At 45.7% G+C, this 21,058-nt stretch overlaps 2 protein-coding genes and 1 pseudogene across 2 annotated transcripts; 2 read left to right on the forward strand and 1 right to left on the reverse strand.

The window, feature by feature from the left end:
• Positions 1–5,682: 5,682 nt before the first annotated feature.
• On the forward strand, positions 5,683–6,844 carry LOC133917404 (uncharacterized; annotated as a pseudogene).
• A 255-nt stretch (positions 6,845–7,099) lies between these two features.
• LOC133918574 (uncharacterized) lies at positions 7,100–9,247 on the reverse strand. Its single transcript, XM_062362509.1, has 2 exons — positions 9,007–9,247; positions 7,100–8,141 (listed from the first exon to the last, which is right to left on the reverse strand). Exon 2 carries the CDS (start codon positions 8,105–8,107, stop codon positions 7,529–7,531), a length of 579 nt encoding a protein of 192 aa, XP_062218493.1. The 5' UTR covers positions 8,108–8,141; positions 9,007–9,247; the 3' UTR covers positions 7,100–7,528.
• A 10,227-nt stretch (positions 9,248–19,474) lies between these two features.
• Positions 19,475–20,206, forward strand: LOC133917773 (uncharacterized). Its single transcript, XM_062361632.1, has one exon. It carries the CDS (start codon positions 19,475–19,477, stop codon positions 20,204–20,206), a length of 732 nt encoding a protein of 243 aa, XP_062217616.1.
• Positions 20,207–21,058: the final 852 nt, after the last annotated feature.

Consider the following 21,058-nt stretch of genomic DNA (forward strand, 5'->3'; position numbering starts at 1 on the left):
CATGTTGGACGGATAATTAATTCCCGCAACAACGAATGGTCCGTCACGGGGCTCCACCAAGAGCGCGAGGGTGAGGGGAGAGGAGCCACCTAGATCGCCTGATGGGTGGGAGATTTTTGAACCTATCACCAGTCCAATAGGCAGCGATCCACGAAATGACCCCAGTGGCAACCGAGCAAGCTGTGCCACCATGGCCTTTCCTCACCCTCTCACTGAGCGAGGAAGTTTATTGCCGAGGGCAGTTTTGATGTATCTATCCTATTCGGTGGGCAAGATTTATATTTGGTCCACTGAACAGACGACAAGAAACTATTTTTACTAAAAAATGGTCGCATATTTTTGCTAATTTTGAAAATAAAAATATATAAATAAAAAATCAAAGGTGGATGCCTAGACAGGACCCAAAAGCGGAGGTGTGGGTTGAGTTGAGTTGTGGATGGTTGAATCCTCGCGAATTAGCATTCGTACGCATAGGAAAAATTGTATCAAATTCGGATGCTTTAAGCCAATAGCAAACCCTAAAATTACCTAAAGCCTTGCCCGTGCCGACTTGATTTGTTTCTATGAAGGGTGGTGGCGGCAACGACGGTCGCCGGTGGCCATACTCCACCACGGAGCCGGAGGAGACAACCGTTCCTTGTTTCATGTACATCTACTCCAAGAACAGGGACGAAGCTAGAATCAAACTAGTTGTGGTGCACATTGTGTATTACAGTGGATAATGTTAGGCTAAAGAGGGTACACAAATGGTCAAAATAAGCTGATTAATACTACGGTCTTGTTTGGATGCTAGGGAGAAAAAAACCATGTGGAACTAATCACGAAAGATGATTTTTCATGTGCATGGGTCATCCCCTCCAACCGAAGGGATAGAAACCATAGCTGAGGAATATTCTCGGCCGTCATTTGAAAGACATAGAGATAAAAATACCAACCATTTAGAAAAAAAAATCTAAAAATCAGAAAACGATGGGAAATCCCAAAATTTCTGTAAAAAAGTAGAAGAAATTTAAAACTCAAATATAAGCATCAATACATGACCCAACTTAAAAATATGAGAAACCATCCAAATAGTATTACAATTAATCATCAGGACTATTATTTGCTTAATCGTGATCATGACGATTAACCGGAATATCATCTCGGTAGTCCCGGTATGTGGTTTATGCTTAAAATCGGAACACATACTTTTCCAACATATAGCATCATAACAAAGTTTAAGAAAAAAACGAGTAATTAAATTATATTGCAAGTTCTTAAGCATTCAACCATTTACAATAATTTACATCAAAAGAAAGTTAGGAGGATAAATAATAGATCCCCTCCTAGCCAAAACTAGAACAACACAGGGAAAGATTAACATCTATAAACCAGCAAAGCTAGGTGAAACCATCTACCCTTAGGCTCCACCTAAAAGCCTCACTATACGAGTAGTTTACACTAATAATTCCCATCACCTACATCGACTGGTGTGAACTAGCCAAACACGAGCTACTCCTCACCTGTGGAACCTGAAAGAGCAGCGTGAGTACGAAGGTACTCGCAAGACTTAATCCATAATGGATACATATAATAACCCGACTCCAATGATTGTGCATTTAAGTTATTAGCAAGGACTAGACCACAAGGTTAAGTAGATTCATAAGCATAAGCAACCTAGACATCTATATATAAGTATCTATACTTAACCAAAAGTATATTTCTACCATATAACCAACAACTTGAATATAAATGTAACTGAAACCATCTCCTGTAATCAAGAATCATAACAAACCATCTCCAATATACCCTTCCATATCACCCATCCCCAGTCGCAGGAGCAAACCTCGCGACCAGTCTTCTCTGGTCGTGGGGCAGATATGTGTCTAAACAATCTAATCACAATAAATGATTTTTCACTTGAGTATTTCCCTTCCCCAGGTCCCCTTTTCGGTCGTACACGACGTGGTCGGCGCATAGTGGCTGTGACTCGTCTCGTAGCATGGCTTGATAGGCGTGGCAGGAGTTCTTTTGCAGGTGCGCAGGCGACACGTGGGGACGGGACAGGGCAGTCTGGACGACCGAGATGACACAGGCGGTGGAGCGATGGGACATACTCTGTAGCACCATAGAGCAAATGAGATAAATCCGCTCTTAGTAATGATGGGCCTAGTGGAAAGCTCTAGTTAGACCTGGGTCTATGTCTTGACTCACGTGTAAGTCCTCTCTCGCTCTGATATATAAAGGGGGGAGTACCAGGCTCCTAAGGGTGAGTTTTTTTTGGGGGGGGGGGGGGTGGGGACGAGTAGAAGGCTGGACAAGAACATCATCTATACCCCACTTAGACCATAAGAAAAGAATACACAGGATGTAGGGCTATTACCCTGAGGGGGTTTGAACTTGGATAAACCCCGATGTTCTTGAGTTACACATACACAACTAGATTCAGCAGACGCATTTCGAACAAAGATCACGCACCCACTGTCCAACAAACCCCAGTGTCCTTAAGTTGCACATACACAGTCAGATTCTGTAGGCGCATTCCGAACAAAGATCACGCACCCACTGTCCAACATATCCCGGAATCACTGTCAGGAATTTACCCTTGGCATTTGGTGTGCCAGGTAGGGGGACACGTTTTTAAGTTCAGAATTCAAGTTGTTGTAAGGTGTTCTTTGTTGGGTACAACCCAGACAAAGCCAATGTGTCCCAAACTCAGGACATCGGATCAGGATCCGAAGGCTCCGGGAGGCAGCTGAGGCATCCATGCTCCTGGCGCTAAGGAGAGCACATGGACTGCAAGCTCTGGGAGAACGGGTTTCTTCGGTGGTAGCCCCACCCGGAGGATTGCTCACTGCGTAAGGACTGCCACCCCTAGCCCCGTGATGTGAATCGAAACCATCGGGCAGGTATGATTCGATCCGACAGAAGAATATCGGGGAACTAATCACGTGTGTTGCGAGCAGGTTCAACCCCAAGGCGAACAGAAGGGTCTACATCTCGAACTTTGGGCACGAGTAATGACCACTCCCCACAGGGTACTAGTAAGGAAGGCAGCCTACCAGAGTCTCAGAAAGTTAACCCTCTCCCTTTCCCGATACTGACCACCCTTCGATCAGAAGGGGGGATCTTTGTTCTACCTTGCAGGATTTCAAAGGGTCATGGACGCGGTACTGGTCGCTAAGCGGGATATGCTTCCCCCGACCAGGAAGGAGCAAGCACAGGACCATGCATCGTCAGGTACATGGTTCAATTCTATTTTTTTCCAGTTATTAAATACGAAGCGGAGTATGAGGGCCTCTTAACCGGAACATGAGCATCACCCACACTGGGAGAAACACCTACTAGCGATGAGGGAGTCGCTACTAGGTGTAACCCCGTCGCCAAGGGGTCTTCAGTGCTCGGATCGGACGATGGCGACATACCCTCTCCAAAGTGAGAAAGTTAGAGCAACGCTCCATCGGCTGGGAAGTCACATACGTCCCTCGCAAGGATTTTTTTCCTGGTCGATGGGCTGGCCCGTCTAACCTCTTCTTGCGAACCTGTCCCGGTCAGAGTCTTTGAGAAAATGACTCACACGGCCACCCGCTGCGGTCTCGGGCTGAAGCGGAAGAGATGCTCCGCTTAGAAATGGAACACCAGAGGCAACACCTTTGGAGACAATACCTCCCTCGGTGCCGTCGACCTCGGGTGGCCATTATGTGGTCGCCCTACTCGGTTCGGGTATGACCTGGATGGATCAGATCTCGAACTACCTTCAGAATCAAGCAACCCCTGACGACGATGTGTCAGCAAAAAAGGTCACGCGGGCTAACCGCGAGAATCCTCCTTGGTAGAGGGACACCTCTGTCACCAAGGGAGCAATGACGCTTTACTGAAGTACATCGCTCAGGAAAGGGGGAGCATAGCGCTCCCTAACATCCTCGGAGGCAGACGTGGAGGCTAGACCTCCCACCTCCCTCCAAGATGCTCATGAGCAGGTGAAAAGGTGCGAGTCGTGCAAGCACCACGACCGGAATACCAACCTACCAGCCCGGGCACTACAAACCATACCACTCTCTCGGCTTTTCGCTGTCTGGGGGCTGGACGTCGTGGGATCGTTCTCTAAAGCCCCAGGCAGCCCTAAATTCCTAACCTCAAACACGGCCGTGATCACCACACGCGAAACTGGTCGTAGGTCACTGACGACCCCCAGTTTCCCGGCCTCACACAGTCGGGTTGGCTGGGGTGGTCGTCCACCGATCATATAGCTCACGATGCGCTAGCTCTATGTATGAGGCTACTCGGAGACAAGCCTGTTTGACTATTTTGCAGGACCTTCCGGACGAGCGTGGACATGACTTGTAAGTTTTTTCCAAATTAAAGTAATCAAGCTCTTTATGTTGCAGGACTCCATGGACAAACGCGGTTTCCCGCCAAGTTCTGAGATTTGTTTAGCCCGCTCACTCGTATTGGTGGGACGAGATCCAAAGCTAACCCGCTAGCACGATGACAGGGTAAAGGCGCCCGAGGGTTAATGACCACATTGCCGCAAGTCCTAAATCGGGTCGAGCGTTGGTCGCCACCGATAGGCTTGTTGTGCTAAGGGTCTCCCTTAGCACCTTGAATGTTACTCGCGAGCAGCTTAATGCAATCCTCCCTAAGCGATACAGGCACTTCGAAGGCTATTCATCATCCAAACACGGAGAAGACCCACATAAGGGTCAAATGCCTGTCATTACAAAGCCCAGGGGTGATTCCAGACAAGCCCACGATATTCCTCCTATGACCCAAAAATAACCCTGAGAGGGTCGAACCGGACGGTCCAAAGACAGGAACAAACGGCATACAAAAATGAATCAGCCCGGGCGCCGAGTTCCTCCGCGGTCATCCGAGTACCTTCAAAACCGTGGGGCACGGCCGGGGTTCGGAGTCGGTCGCTGGCTCCGGGTGGGAGGAAGGTGGGCTCGGGTCGTAGTCGCGCAGGGATTGGTGGGGCGCGGTCGGGGATGGCGCGCATGATGAAACCGTGTCTGTCGATGGAGGAGGCGCGCGGACCGAGCCTCGATCGAGTGTCGCGGTGCAGCGGCAAACTAATCTGGGCGCAGATTAGACTTGTCATGTGTATATATATATACGAGTAAATTTCGTAAAACTACATATACTTTAGTAAAATTATCGCAAACACCAAGATACTTGGTGTGTGTGTATATATATATATATATTTGTACGTATATAGTAACCACTTTTCTTATGGCTTTAAATAGTAGCAGCCGGCTGACAATGCAGCACGTCCTTGGAATCTAGTCTCAGTCCTCTCATCTGTGAAATGTAGAAGCTATTATAATGCACTAACTTGAGGCGCCCGTCAACCTTTCCCTGTTTTCTCTTCCTTTGACCATTTCTCGGTTTACGCAACCTTCTTTCTCGCGCCCAAACAGGAATCTTCTCGTTCTAAAAAACCAAGAGTTTTCTCCACGACAATTGATTGCGAGCAAACACCAAAGTATGTTCATCGCCTCGAATTATACTTATGCATCACCATTTTTCAGTTGTTCGATTCTCAATTTCTTTCATGTTTTTTCTCACTCTATTGTTTGTTGCTTATTAAAGCCTTTCACGTTCATGCATGCTGCCCATGACGAGCATGGTGGAGCCTAATTCTTGATCATATCCAACATTCTTGGTGCGACAAGCCGACAAACGTGGAACACCCCACGCCAATGCGTTTGATCTTATTAATAATAATATAATTACAATACGGAGGATTGATATTTGATCATGCACACGCGTTCCAAATCATGCGAGCCGTACAGCAAGATGGAGGAGCACGGCGGGTGCAACAATGGCGCGACGTCCTCCGACGACTCCGCAACCGGCAAGACGCCGTCCTCGGCAGCCGCGGCGCAATGGTCCACTGTGACGGTGTACCTCGCCAAGATCAATGGCGCCCCGCGGCTGGTCACCTCCGTCTGGAACAAGAACATCAACCAGTCTTTCACCATCTCCATCGCCCGACGACGACGACGACAGACCGGCCACCACAAGGTGGAGCTGAAGCCGTGGCCGTTCTGGAGCAAGAAGGGCGCTAAGACGCTCGACGTCGGCGGCGACCGCGTCGACATGTTCTGGGACCTCCGGTCGGCCAAGTTCGCGGCGAGCAGCAGCCGGAGCCCGCTGGCGGCTACTACCCCGTTTGGATAGAGTTTTTTTTCTGCTTTTTCAAAACAAATAGAAACTATTCAAACGGTTGATTTCTAGTTTTTTATGACTAGGAAGTAGTTATAGCTAAAAATAAATTAAAAGCTGAAAAATAAGTTTTAACTGGTTTTTTTTAATATATTGAGAAGTTTAATAGTTATAACCACTTTCTCAGCTAACTCGAAACTCCTAAAACACAGAGGAGATCGTCCTCCTGCTCGGCGACTGCAAGAAGGACGCGTACAAGCGGACTAAGTCCCGGCCGTCGCTGGAGAACGCCGTGCTGGTGTGCCGCCGAAAGAGCGTGTTCGGCCGGCGCAGCTTCGTGGCGCACGCGCGGCTTGAAGCCAGGAGGAGCAAGGGGCACGAGATCGTCGTCGAGAGTTCCCTCGCCGGGTCAAGGGACCCGGCCGGAGATGTGGGTCGCGGTGGACGGGTTCGTGCTGCTGCACGTCAAGAACCTGCAGTGGAAGTTCCGGGGCAACGAGACGGTGCTCGTCGATGAGGCGCCGGTGCAGGTGGTCTGCGACGTGCACGACTGGCTCTTCGCCGGCCCAGGCTCGCAGGCAGTCTCTGTCTTCAAGCCCGGTGCCCTCCGGGAGGTCCAGGAGGAAAGCGGAGGGAATGGCATCCAGTGTGAGGTTCTGACTTCTGATTCTTCCTTCAGGCATGGAGGACGGAGTGAGGCCGTGACACGCCGTATAGGGCAGGGTTGAACTTTGGAAGCTGGGGCAGTGATCTTATCCTTGTTTTGGTGTGTGCCACTGATCTCTTAAAATGAATGACACTGACAGCTTATTCAGCTTTACAAATTTGTAACAAGAAATGATTCAAGTAAATCAAAGTTCCTGTCACTAGTAATTAAATCCAAGCACGCCAGATGGAATGCTTCACCAACATGCGCACACAAAGTGAAATGATGACTAATTGGTCAATGTGATGAAATACTGAATGAAGAACATGAGATTTCTTGGACAAACCAATAGAACAATGATATTCTTACATCGCTAGATATGTTTGGCAGAGAAGATTTTAGGGCCCCTAAGCGATCGTGAAGCATTTTCAAGTCATAATACAACAAGATAAACAGAAGGTATGAGGCATCAGGTTCATGGCAACACTGAGTTATGGTGCAAGGCATTCCACCAGAAAAGTTGTGTAGAGCCCAAAGAACAGCTTATTCTAGAACAAGTCGTGGCTATCATCATAGCAACTAAATCTCTAGTTCCATTGTCGCTTTGTTTACCACCGTAGCTGAACTATTTCCTCCATCGGCATAGAGCCACTGCAATGTGCAATCTCAAATGCCTGGTCATGGTAACAAAAATAGGAACAAAGAAAAGGTCTGTTGTGTTCAGTTGATGATCCTTCACTCCATCACAGCAACACCACCAGCTGCCTTTATCTTCTCTATGATTGCTTCCGCTTCCTCCTTTGTGAGCGATTGCTTCAGAATGACTGGTGCCTTCTCCACTAGCTCCTTCGCCTCCTTCAGCCCCAAATCTGTAAATGTCCTGATCTCCTTGATAATCTTGATCTTTGCAGCAGCATCAAATTTCTCCAACTTGACATCAAAGACTGTCTTCTCCGCTTTCTTCTCCTCAGCCTTTGCAGCGCCAGCCCCAGAACCACCCTGAGGACCAAAACTGAAACCCTGGCCAGATATCGCCTGTGGTGGCTCTTGGTTCAGTCTAAGGAGGAGGACCGGAGCAATCTGTTTGATCTCCTCAGGAGGGAGAGCAGCAATACGGTCAGCCAGATCCACAACTTTCTCTGACGGTGGTGGCATAGGCCCAAATGGGTCATATACTTCAGGGTACTTGTACTTCTTAGCACCGGAGTCCTTCGCAGCCTCGGTGCTGTATAAATGAGCCCAAATTGCTGAAAGACGACTGCAAGAGGACAGTCTTGTAAGACATAGCCGTCTTGCCATTGTACAGAGACTCATCCTACTATCAGCTATGTGAGTGTAATATTCTCTCCTGCACAAGAACAAAAACAAAAAGAAATCAACAGTAAATGGGATGCCACAAAAATCCTCAACATGCCCAGAGTCCATTTTGGATCCATAAGCATCTTGTAGCACACAAATAGAGGCATATATATGTAGACAAATAGAGGCATCTTGTTCTGGAATAAGTACTTAACCTTTGAAAGACAGCAGCTAATAAAATGTAGGGAAGTCCACTGGCTATCCTACACAAACAGAGCAACTAGTTGCCAGAAAAAAACGACTCTTTCACATGGATTTTTTCCCCATTATCCACAAAAGTTAGGATGCTTTAGCTTCTCCCAGTTCCCAGATGCTGCACACCGATATGCAGGGGAGAGCAATAGCTAAAGCACAAGATCATCTAGTCATGGGAGCTTTGGCCCTTAGCCATTATCACTTGGCAGTTGGCAGCTGTACAAGAACTCAAAAGCACGGTAGCATCCTAAGTGACCTGAATTTACAACATCATCCAGTGTTAACCATCACACTGATCTTGCGCTCGCCGACAAGTCCATCCATCAATCAGAAAGAACACCCAAAATTCCACATTTCCACAATCTAAATCTACATGATTCGGTGATTCACCAACCCGCTACCCTAACTCGCACGAACAACAGATATCAAAGATCAAAGCTTCAATACGATGAACCCATCCAGCTAATCCGCGACGAACTCAATCGATCACTCTGGCCTCAGATCAGACGCGGCGAAAGCCACATCCTAAACCCCCACATCTCGACCGCTCCCGCGACAATTTCAGGGAAATAAACTGACTACAGAGAACAAATCCGCGACGAACTGGATGCATCGGAGCATCCATCCCGAAAAAAAAAGCTTGGGAATTGGCTGTATACCTCAGTGGGTTGGTAGTCAGCACTCAGCACCAGATTGAGGCCTCGTGCGGCGGCGCGGAGAGCTCAGGAGCATCCGGCAGCGGGGCGCATCCCAGGCTCCAGGCGTCGTCGGCCTTCGGGGGTGCGGCGCTAGGGTTCTACGCTTCTACCTACGGCATCGGGTGCGTGCGGCGGCGAGGAGCGAAACGCCGAGGCGAGCTTCGGAAGTTGGACGCTAGGTAGGTGGGCCTGTGGCGAGGCTGTATAAGACTACGTCAAAGTCTCTGGCTAAAATTATATTACGAAGAGATTTTCGTTTTTTTCAGTATTTTAATAATTTTTTTTACGATTTTTATTATAAATTTTTTTAAGATTATTCTCTTTAGAATAGGATTCTCTCATTTCCCTTCACAATTCCTTTCAAAAAGAAGCTGTTTAAAATGAGAGAAAATAAAAGAAATATGAACGGGGAAGGAAACTGGAAAGAGAACGAAACGAAAGAAATATAGTTGAAGATGATCTAACCTACCTGGCATGGGCTGCTGCGTGGAGCTCAGTTGCCACCTTCAATAAATGGTAATTATTAATGAGGATGACACACGAGTCATCGTAAATCTGTACATGTGAGTTAGAGTGATAAATAAGATACAATTCGAAAATCATTGGTGGCAAAAAAGCAAATACCCTTAATTGGTTTGCCCGTCCAGCTCATATCATTGGTATGACTAGCCTTATTAATATTAAAGAGCGGTTTTGATTTGTCTAGTCTGACAAAATAAATCCTAAAAAAATATAGACACTAAGGTAGCAAGCAAGACAACAAGGGTTAAATTTCTTGCCTAGCCAGGCAAGACAAACGACGGCAAGGGATTCAAACGCGCCCAAATAGTCCCCGAAAGATCCACAGGAGTGCGTATTGAAATCTATGAAGAAATTGCCATTCAACACAAGCCATCTAATACAAGGGGAAGTTCATATCTACGTAGAAATCAGTAATTTGTAATAGAGAAGGTTTCTTCCCACCATCCCTATGTAATTAGAGGGTAAGGAGCCCTCATGTATTCGCACCGGTTGAGATCAACAGGTAAGGATGTGGGGATCAATTTGTGTCTCTGTGTCCACGCTTCGAATGGCTAAGCCGGCGATCTTGGAACGAAGACTAGGAATGTTGTTGAGTTGACTGGCTATCCTTGGAATGAAGACTAGGAATGTTGTTAAGATGACTGATTCCAATAAATCAAACTCACAGGCTCGTTCTTCCAAAAAATAATAAACTCACAGGCACACAGTCCGCGTAGACCGGGATTAAGGCAACTCTTGCAGATCATTAGCACCAATTCGACGTCTGATGCCCAATGTCCTTTATCTTGTCCAAGAGAGCAAGATGAAAGAGTTCGCCAATGCAAAGATTTCTTCAGAGCTCATACTGTACAACTTAGCTATGCCATCAAATATTCAGAGGCGTTTAAGCATGGCCGAGACCGTCGTCGATGTCCCTCCTCGCCGGGCAGCTCCAAGACCGGCAGCGCGTAAGGGCAAGCTGCGGCGGCTATGGCACCTTGTCATCAAGCTCGAGAGCGTGGCAATGGCAGTCGACGACGGCGCGTACCGGGGTCACGGAGGTGGCTGCCTGTCAAGCCCCGTATTCAACTCAGACAGAGAAACGAGATAAACTGGAATGAAACAAGGATTTGGGATGGTTTCGTGGAGATGGAACCACGATGAACATCTATATTAATCTCTACTGGTAACTAGAGTTCACCATAATTCTTCTCGAGTTTACATCTCGCACGGCAAGTCAGCTTTATAGCTGTTATAGAGCAGGTGGTCCATTCGGTAAAAACAACGATAACGACAGTTTTTCAGACAGTAACTGTAAGGACTAACAAACGGTAAAAGAAAAGGAATACGGCATCCATTGATCAAAAGTAGGACAGGACATCCTGGCCGTAAACGGTGAAGTTTGTCCCAGGTGTCTCCATTGGACAACAAGCAGGCTTGACAATGCCCTCCCCTTGCAGAATCCTTGTCCTCAAGGATTCCAATTTGGAAACCAAGATTTGATAGTTGCATCATGAAATTGTCTGAAGAGCTTCTTGATAGTATCTGCATCTTCCCAAGTAGAATCATCAGGAGGGAGATTAAGCCATTGAACCAACCATTGAGTGACAACAGTATCACCACGAGGGATAGCCCTGGTTCCTAGCACAGCAACAGGGGCAACTTTGACATGTCCATTAGCATCCACCATTGGAAGATCAGCATGGGGAATAGCTTTTGGGCCAATGTGCTTTTTCAGTTGACTGACATGAAATACAGGGTGTATAGCTGCTGAAGAAGGTAATTGGATCTTATAAGCAGCATTGCCAATCTTTTGGAGAACTCTAAACGGTCCATAATACTTAGTGGTCAGCTTCAGAGAAGATTTAATGCCAAATGCAGCTAACCTGTAAGGTTGGAGTTTCAAATAAACCATATCACCCACAACAAAAGACCTTTCAGTTCTATTTTTATCAGCATACTTTTTAATTCGAGCTTGAGCATCAGACAAGTTTTCCTTGAGGCGCTGCAGTGTGAGCTCCTTCTGCTGTAAAAATTCTAGAGCAGGAGACTCAGGACCTGGAATGAGGACTTCACTGATCAAGGGTGGAGGAAAACCATATAGTGCCTAAAATGGGGTAAGCTTCAGGGAGGTATGATAATTAGTGTTGTACCACCATTCCGCTAGAGGTAACCAACTAGACCACCTTTTCGGTTCTTTGAAAGTCATACACCTCAAATAAGATTCTAAGCATTGATTTACGCGTTCAGTCTGGCCGTCAGACTGTGGATGGTAAGCTGATGAATATCTCAGTGAGACCTTGAGTCCTTTGAATATGTCTTGCCACAATTGACTAGTAAAGATACGGTCTCTATCAGTGATAATGGCAACAGGCAGACCATGAAGTTTAAAGATGTTATCAATGAAAAGGTGAGCTACTTGCTGGACAGTGTAAGGGTGAGAGAGGGGTATGAAATGTGCGTACTTAGTGAGTCTATCAACAACTACTAGTATCACATCATAGCCTTGGGATTTTGGTAAACCCTCAATGAAGTCCATAGAAATATATGTCCAAGCCATGTCAGGAATGGGCAAGGGATCAAGGAGTCAAGGATAAGAGCAATGCTCAGCTTTAGCACGCTGGCAAACTGGACATTCAGTAACAAAGTGCTCAACATGGTGTTTCATACCTGGCCAATAAAAGATGCTCTTGATTCTATGATATGTTGCTCGAATTCCAGCATGACCCCCTAGAGAAGAAGCATGAAAAACTGAAAGGAGATGCTGCCTCAACTCATCTTTCTTACCCACATAAATTTTACCTTTGTGTCTGATAATACCCTCATGCAAGGAATAAACTGATGAACTAGTGGGATTAATGGCCAATTCAGTGATAAGTTGCTGACAATGATCATCATTGGTATAAGAATCAAGAACTTGCTGAATCCAAGAGGGAGTGACTATAGAAATGGCATGACAGGTAATGTCTCTTCTAGAGAGTGCATCTGCAACAACATTGTGTCTACCTTTCTTGTACTCAATTTTATAATTGAACTCAAGGAGTTTAAGCATCAGTTTATGTTGGATTCCTCCAGATAATTTTTGGTCTATCATAAACTTGATGCTTTGATGATCAGTTCGAATGATCAGTTCTCCTCCAATAAAATAGTGTCTCCATTTCTTTAAAGCTTCCAGAATTGCCATAGCTTCTTTGGTGTATGTAGATTCAGCAGAAGCTTTAGGGCCCAATGTTTGACTGTAAAATGCTAATGGTCTGCCCCTTTGCATCAAAACAGCACCAATAGCTGAACCTGAAGCATCAGTCTCTAAGACAAAAGGTAGAGAAAAATTAGGGAGAGCTAGAACTGGAGCTGATGTCATTTTCATTTTCAAAGTGGAGAAGGCAGCAGCTTGATCAGGGCCCCAATGAAAACCAGTTTTCTTTAGAACATCATGTAAAGGTCTGCATATTTGACCATAATCCTTGATAAAACGCCTGTAATAACCAGTGAGCCCCAAAAAACTTCGCAACTGTGAAACTGAAGATGGTGTAGGCCATTGAGTAATAGCTACAATCTTGGTTGGATCTGTTGCTACCCCTTCACCACTAATAGTGTGACCCAAGTAATCAATGCTGGGGACAGCAAAGACACATTTAGAAAATTTTGCTGACAGTTGATGAGCTCTTAACAGATCCAAGACTAGTTTCAGATGGTGAAAATGCTCATCTCTAGATTTGCTGTAAATAAGGATATCATCAAAGAAAACCAAGACAAATTTCCTCAAATATTCAGCAAATACTGTGTTCATGAGGGACTGAAATGTAGCAGGCGCATTAGTTAAACCAAATGGCATGACAACAAATTCATAATGTCCCATAAATGTTCGAAATGCAGTTTTATGAATGTCTTGCTCTTGCATTCTGATCTGATGATAACCAGATCGGAGATCTAGTTTAGAAAAAATGATAGCACCAAAGAGCTCATCAAGTAAATCTTCAATGATAGGAATGGGGTATTTATTCTTTATGGTTTGAGCATTAAGCTTCCTGTAATCCATACATAGACGCCATGAACCATCTTTTTTTTGACTAAGACAGCAGGAGCAGCATAAGGGCTGGTACTAGGTCTGATAAAATGAGAAGAGATCATCTGCTTAATCAGCTTTTCTACCTCTTGCTTCTGTTTATGAGGGACTCTGTATGGTCTCAGATTTGGAGGAGTAGAACCAGGCTGCAGGGGAATGGTGTGATCACATTGCCTTACTGGAGGTAAGTCTGCAGGTTCTTTGAAAACATCAGTATAATTAGAGAGAAGCTGCTCTAGAGTAGGATCAGTGCAAGGAGGCACTGAATGGTGAGCATCATTGATCAAGTTAATTTGCAAGACATAACCCAATACTCCTTTACCCATCATTTTCTGGAGTTGAGCAGAATGAATTGAGCATTTTTGAAGTGGTCTAGTGAAATCAGGGAATACCACTGGTTTGGAGCCATTTTTTGTGATAGAAAATTCCATCTTCTGCAAATCAAGGCCAATAGGACTGTGCTAAAAAATCCAATCACAACCAAGTACTATATCATATCCTTTGAGGTCCAGAATGGAGAAATTGTCAAAGAATGCCTCTCCATGAATAGTGTAATGACAGTTCAACACTTGAGTATCAGTTGAAAGGGTGCCTCCTCCAGCTACAGTTACAGATTGTTTGACAGCAGGTGAAAACTCACATTGGGCCTTGAAAGCAAAAGAACTGCTCATAAAAGAATGGGTGCTACCACTATCCACAAGAGCTATACCATTTTTACCCCCAACCGTAATGAGCAGGCAAAATGTAGAAATTGATGAAGACCCATGAAGTGCATGAGAAGATAACATCATCATTTGAGGTAATTCAGAGGGACTGTCAGGAGGAGTCTGAAATTCATGCCTGGTAGAGTCCTCAAGCTCTTGTTCATTAGTCAGCCAATTTTCAGGATCTACAGACATAGCATGGATGGCCCTTCTAAACTTGCAAACTTGTTTATGCTGAGGAGTATATGGTTCATTGCAACCCCAACATCGAGCAGGTTCTCTAGCCTTAATAGCCAAAACTGGAGGTTTAGGTGGATTATCAGGTTTGGTGGGGTAAGGTGCTGTTGGTGGGGAAATAGGTGGCTGTAATTTTGGGGGAGGTGGGTTTGGGACAAAAGGTGATTTAGGCTGGGTGTATGATGGATAGGCAAAAGATCTTTTGAAGTTCAGACCTCTTTCCAAATCTTTAGCCATCCAGTAAGCATCACAGAGAGTTTGTGGTCGATGAGGTTTGAGATAATGTTTAATGCCATCTTTCAGACCACCCACAAAACTCTTAACATAGTATTCTTCAGACATGGAAGGATGCTGAATTTGCATTATGGCCATAACTTGTTCAAAGTCATCAATGTATGCAGAAACAGTAGAGTTCTGACGTAAAGAATGGAAATGCTCTACGACATCATACACACTAAATTCAGAGAATCGATTCGTAACCATGTTACCAAAACGAAACTAAGTGATTTTAGTAGCATCTGTCCTTAATCCACACCACCAATGTTCAGCTTTTCCCTGACAGTGTAGAGTTGCTAAGGGAACAAACATTTCCATGGGAACAGAGGCAAGCTCAAAATATTTCTCACACTGGCGAAGCCAACTAGATGGATTTTCGCCATTAAAGTATGGGAAATCAAGCTTTGGACGAGCAATAGATAGATTAAAATGGCCAACAGTTCTAGTACCCTCAAATTCAGATAACTGCCTAGTAACATCCAGGTTATCAGGATCATCAACAGGACAGATTGGTTTGAAATCAGAACATCCAGGTTGAAAAGTAGCAAGCACTGGAGTTGGAAGAGGAATTGAGTTGTGACCTGAACCAAGTTGTGGAGGCTTTGCAGACATCTTCAGAGGAGTCTCCCGGTCAGAATCGCCACTGAGACGAAGAATTGCGTCATTCATGCTCGACAACAACTTCTCCATGGAAGATATGGTGGTGGTGATGTCAAACATATGATTCTCCATGCGCAAGACCTTGTCCTGAGTGCCCTTCAGATCAGTTCGCAAGGAATCCACCGCCGCCATCGCATCTGCACCCGCGCCAGCCTTCGACATCGGATCCGAGCAACAGGTTTAGGGATTTTACCACGATCACAAGGATCGGAACCTGCTCCTATCGCGTGCTCAGATCAGGTCTACCGCCGCCTGGATCGAGAGATCGGCTCCGTAAAAAAAAATTCCCTCTCCTGAATCCCAATCCCCGCCGTCGCCGCCAAGAATCGCGGGTCTCTGATACCAATTTGTCAAGCCCCGGATTCAACTCAGACAGAGAAACGAGATAAACTGGAATGAAACAAGGATTTGGGATGGTTTCGTGGAGATGGAACCACGATGAACATCTATATTAATCTCTACTGGTAACTAGAGTTCACCATAATTCTTCTCGAGTTTACATCTTGCATGGCAAGTCAGCTTTATAGCTGTTACAGAGCAGATGGTCCATTCGGTAAAAACAACGATAACGATAGTTTTTCAGACAGTAACTGTAAGAACTAACAAACGGTAAAAGAAAAGGAATACGGCAGCCATTGATGAAAAGTAGGACAGGACATCCTGGCCGTAAACGGTGAAGCTTGTCCCAGGTGTCTCCATTGGACAACAAGCAGGCTTGACACTGCCCACGCGCCCACGCCGAAGCACGCTGGACGGCGCGATGCGACAAATCTAACCAGCCACACCACCCAAAGTACGGGGGTCGCGCTCGGTCCGTACTAGTACCATGACCTAGCACGGACACATGGGTCATCGGTGACAACAGTTTCCATAACCAACTTATAACCAAACAAACCTAGCTAAATACTCTAGGGTACAACGAAAATATAAATTTAAGATACGAAGATATAGATGCATCATATAAGTGTTGCCGAATGAATACTGTAGGAGCGATGTCGTAGTTTAATTTCAGATAGAATCCGAAAAAGAGGAGAAGATTATCCGATTATTTTTCTCCTAATTTATTTATTTATTTATATCAGTAAAAACGGTTCTATATCTATAGACAGTGACAAGATGGGGAAACTGAAGTATGATGGCAACAGAACGAGATCCTCTTATGTTAGGCCTCTTTAATATTGCTATAATGCCCCACCTCTAACATCACGTATCTGTAGCCGTTCAATCAGGGACGAACAAAGCAGATCAACTACAACGACTACAAATCCCTATAGCTCAGGGATATCCAGAGATGGCCAAATGAGCTACTCGGGCCGGCCTAGCACGGGCCTAGCTTGGCACGGCCCGGTTACGGTATGGCCCGAACGGCTCGGCTACTGTAACGGGCTATGCTGTGCCAGCTCGCATGCCTCCCCTCGGCCCACGGCACGGCCTGTCGGTCACCGTGCCGTGCCGGCCCGGGCACGATTGCGGCCCGACGGCACGGCTGGCACGACGGGCACGACAGGCACGAGCGGCCCAACGGCACACGAGCAGCCTGTTGGTACAGCCGGTCCGATAAAATAAAAATATATATAGAAAATAAATAAAAATATGATAGAAAATAGATAAAAATATGATAGAAAATAGATAAAAAAATAGCTACAAAATTAAAAAAAATATAGAAAATAGAAAATAGCCGGGTCCATACGTACCGGGCCAGATCGTGACTAGCTGGGTCATGCCCGTGCCAACCCGACTCAGCCGGGCCGTGCCAGCACGTCGTGCCGCGCGCTCGGCCCAGGCACAGCCCGTGGCCTTACCGTGCCGGTCCGGCCCGTCTCGGCTCAGGCCGTGCCATGCCTCGGTCGTGCCTACAATGTCGTGCCTCGAGCCGACGCAGTAGGCACGGCCTATTTGGACATCTTTAGAGATATCCAACTTAAAAAAATATTGATGGTAACAAACCCTAAATACAAAATGTACTGTAAGATATTCTCACATAAGGCTGCAATAAAAAAATGCCATCGCCGTGGTGGTTGCTAATGATCCCCTGAGAGAGTACACCGTCTCCAACTTTCGGTTTCGCATGTTGTAGTATCCGAAGGCCTTCCCAGTGTCTAGCATTATCTAGCCATATCTAGGACCAATGGCCATGGGCGCCACCATGGGTGGAGCTACAGGTAGTCCGAGTAGGTCCAGGACTACCCTATGTTTTAGGGCTTTTTTTACCTCGCGGCCCAGTCCAATTAGCAGCCAAAAAAAGAGGGGGATCAACACAGACACACACAGCTGCAGTGCGCAATCCCCATCTCTGGCTCTCCGTAGTGCGCAGTCCCTATCTCCCAACCTTCCGATCCGGTGATCCCCATCCGAGGATCTGCATCCCTGCGTCGAGCCACTGCCTGCCAGCCGCCACCCCCCCCCCGCCGCGCCGACCCTCCATCGCGCCAAGGCTCCATCGCGTCGGACTGCCGCGTCGACCCCTTGCCATGCCAAGCCGCCGACCACTGTCCACCACGTGTTTGCGTCAAGCTGCTGACCACTCGACCATCGACCAACACCCCGCGTCGCCGAGTCGCCAACCCCCTGCCGCGCCAAGTTGTCAACCAATCGAGCTCCCCATCCGAGAATCTGCATCCCTGCACCGAGCCACTACCCATCGAGCCGCCGACCCCCCGCCGCGCTAAGGCTCCATCGCGCCGGATTGCCGCGTCGACCCCTTGCCACGCCGGGCCACCGACCATTGTCCACCGCGCATCTGCGTCGAGCTGCCGACCACCCGAGTCCCAACCGACACCCCGCGTCACCGACCCCCTGCTGCGCCAAGTCGCCAACCAGTCGACTGTCGACCCGTTGGGCGGCCGCACCGAACCGTAACTCACGGACCCACCTCGTGGCTGCGCTGAGCCGCCACCTGCCGTCTACCAACCCCCAGCCGACCGCCGTGTCGAGCCACCGAGGCACGGCCATTGCGGTAGTGCGACCCACCGCGTCTCACGGTGAGTCGGTGACACGGTCTCACCCCCACGCCGCCACACCCCACCTCTGCACGCTCCAATGGTTGCGGCCCTAGGTCTAACGGTCTGTCAGCTGTGAATCTGTGATGTGTCGTTAGTTTGACGCTGATGAACTGAATAACTGATGGAGTGATGGTGAGGATGTGAGGTCAGTGGTTCACTACTTCATTTCACACAACTAAAAAAGAGAGTCATTCATTCAGTATGTTACTTCGTCGATAACTCGATATTATATATTCAGTCCAACCTTTTTGTATTTGATGCCAAAGATTTTCCCATGATGTTAAAGTTTTAACTGAAACAATGCATAAGCATGCACACATTTTGTACCTTATTTGTAACTCACTTAGTTTTACTTTTGAATTGCAAATGTAGAATTGTGAAGACATGAAGAGGAACAACGACATTGCGTCACTTTTTCGGAAACATGAAGCAAAGACAAAAAAGATTGTGAATGAAGTGCAAACTCAACACCAAGAATCATCTCCCGATCCGGTTGTGGCTCAAGTGCAAACTCAACAACAAGAATCACCTCTGGTTCTGGTTGTGGCTCAAGGGCAAACTCAACAGCAAGAATCACCTCCAATTCCGGTTGTGGCTTAAGGGCAAACTCAAGAACAAGAACCACTTCCTGTTTACGATGTTAATCGTCTCCAACTTGATTCAGGATTAAGGATGTCTATTACAAGCTATCATATCAATGATCAAGATGCAGTTTGAAGAGGATATATTCTAAAAGGTCTATGCCAAACTTATGCTCATGAGTATGAAACCAGAAAAATATACGGTAAATATCGCCACTTCAGTCTTATTTGGTTTCATAAATACCCTTAGCTTGAATATAGTATTGAGAAGGATGCAACATTTTGCATGGTTTGTTCTTGTTTGGCAAGGGAAGTGATAAATTTGTTAAGGATGGTTGGAGAAATTGGAACAAAAGTGACGCACTAGACAAACATGTAGGGGGTATAGGTAGTGCTCACAATATGGCTCAAGAGAAATACAACTTATTTGTGCAAGGTAAACCAATTAGTAATGTTCTTGTGAAGGTGTCACAAGAGAATCTATCTCTTTACAAGGCTAAGTTGACTTATTCACTTAGATGTTTGAGGTTTCTTTTGCATCAAGGATTGGCATGCCGTGGACATGGTGAAAGTGAAGAATCTAGCAATCGAGGAAACTTTATTGAACTTTTGAAATGGCTTGCAGAAAATAATGAAGAAGTTAATAAGTTGGTTCTGAAAAATGCTCCAAAAAATTGCATTTTGACTTCCCCTCCCATACAAAAGCAAATTGTTCAGTGTTGTGCTGAGAAAACTACTAGACATATAATTGAAGAACTTGGTGATGATCATTATGCAATTTTAGCTGATGAGTCTAGTGATGTATCACATAAAGAACATCTAGCTCTTTGCTTGCGTTATGTTGATAAATATGGAAGGGTATGTGAAAGGTTTCTTGAAGTAGTTCATGTAGCTGGTACCATATCTTTGTCACTTAAGGCAGCAATTCAATCTTTACTTATTGGTCACCACTTGACTCTTACTCAAATTCGTGGACAAGGATATGATGGGGCTAGTAACATGAAAAGAGAGATTAATGGGCTGAAAACATTGATCATGAAAGAGTCTCCTTCTGATTATTACATCCATTATTTTGCACATCAACTCCAATTGATTCTTGTTGTTGTTGCCAAGGAAAATGATGGTTGTGTATGATTTTTTGCTCAACTTTCTCGTTTGTTGAATATTGTTGGAGTTTCTTGTAAGCGTCATGATATGCTTCTAAATGTTAGAGCTCAAAAACTAAAGATAACACTTGAATTGGGTGAAATAGAAAGTGGGAGTGGATTAAATCAAGAGATGGGCTTAGCTAGACCCGGAGATACTCGGTGCGGCTCTCATTACAAAACTATTTTGCACATTATTGATATGTATTCCACAATCCGAGAAGTGCTTATAATTCTTGAAAAAGATCCCACACAAAGGGGTGATTGGCCGAACATACATGCTATGGTTGATGTCTTTAAGTCATTTGAGTTTGTTATCAATGCTCACTTGATGCTTGTCATTCTTGGATACACAAATGAGTTGTGTCAGTCTTTACAAAAGAGAGGCCAAGATATTGTTAATGCAATGTCACTTGTGAGTTTGGCAAAGGAAAGAATACAACATATGAGATCTCATGGGTGGGAAGAGTTCTTTAAAGGAAATATTACATTATTTTGTGTAAAATATACCATCAGCATTCCGTAATTGGATGGTAATTATGTGCCTCATGGAAGATCCTCACGGTTTTACCCCGAACAAAAAATTGATCATCATTATAGAATAGAGGTATATCTTGGTGTCATTGATAAAATTTGGCAAGAGCTTGACAATCGGTTTGATGAGGTTAATATGGAGTTGCTTCTTTGCATGTCAGCTTTGAATCCGTTCAATTCATTTGCTTCTTATAATGTACACAAGGTACTTAGACTTGCCAAGTTTTATCCCAAGAACATATCAAGCATGGATTTGATAAGATTAGAAATCCAACTTGATAACTTTATTCATGATATGAGAATAGAT

Source organism: Phragmites australis, chromosome 5, assembly GCF_958298935.1.
Source record: "Phragmites australis chromosome 5, lpPhrAust1.1, whole genome shotgun sequence".
Classification (NCBI taxonomy): Eukaryota; Viridiplantae; Streptophyta; class Magnoliopsida; order Poales; family Poaceae; genus Phragmites; species Phragmites australis.

Coding starts and splice junctions, on each gene's coding strand:
- LOC133917773 (XM_062361632.1), top strand. CDS start 19,475: ATGGCTCAAGAGAAATACAACTTATTTGTGCAAGGTAAACCAATTAGT.
- LOC133918574 (XM_062362509.1), bottom strand. CDS start 8,107: ATGAGTCTCTGTACAATGGCAAGACGGCTATGTCTTACAAGACTGTCC.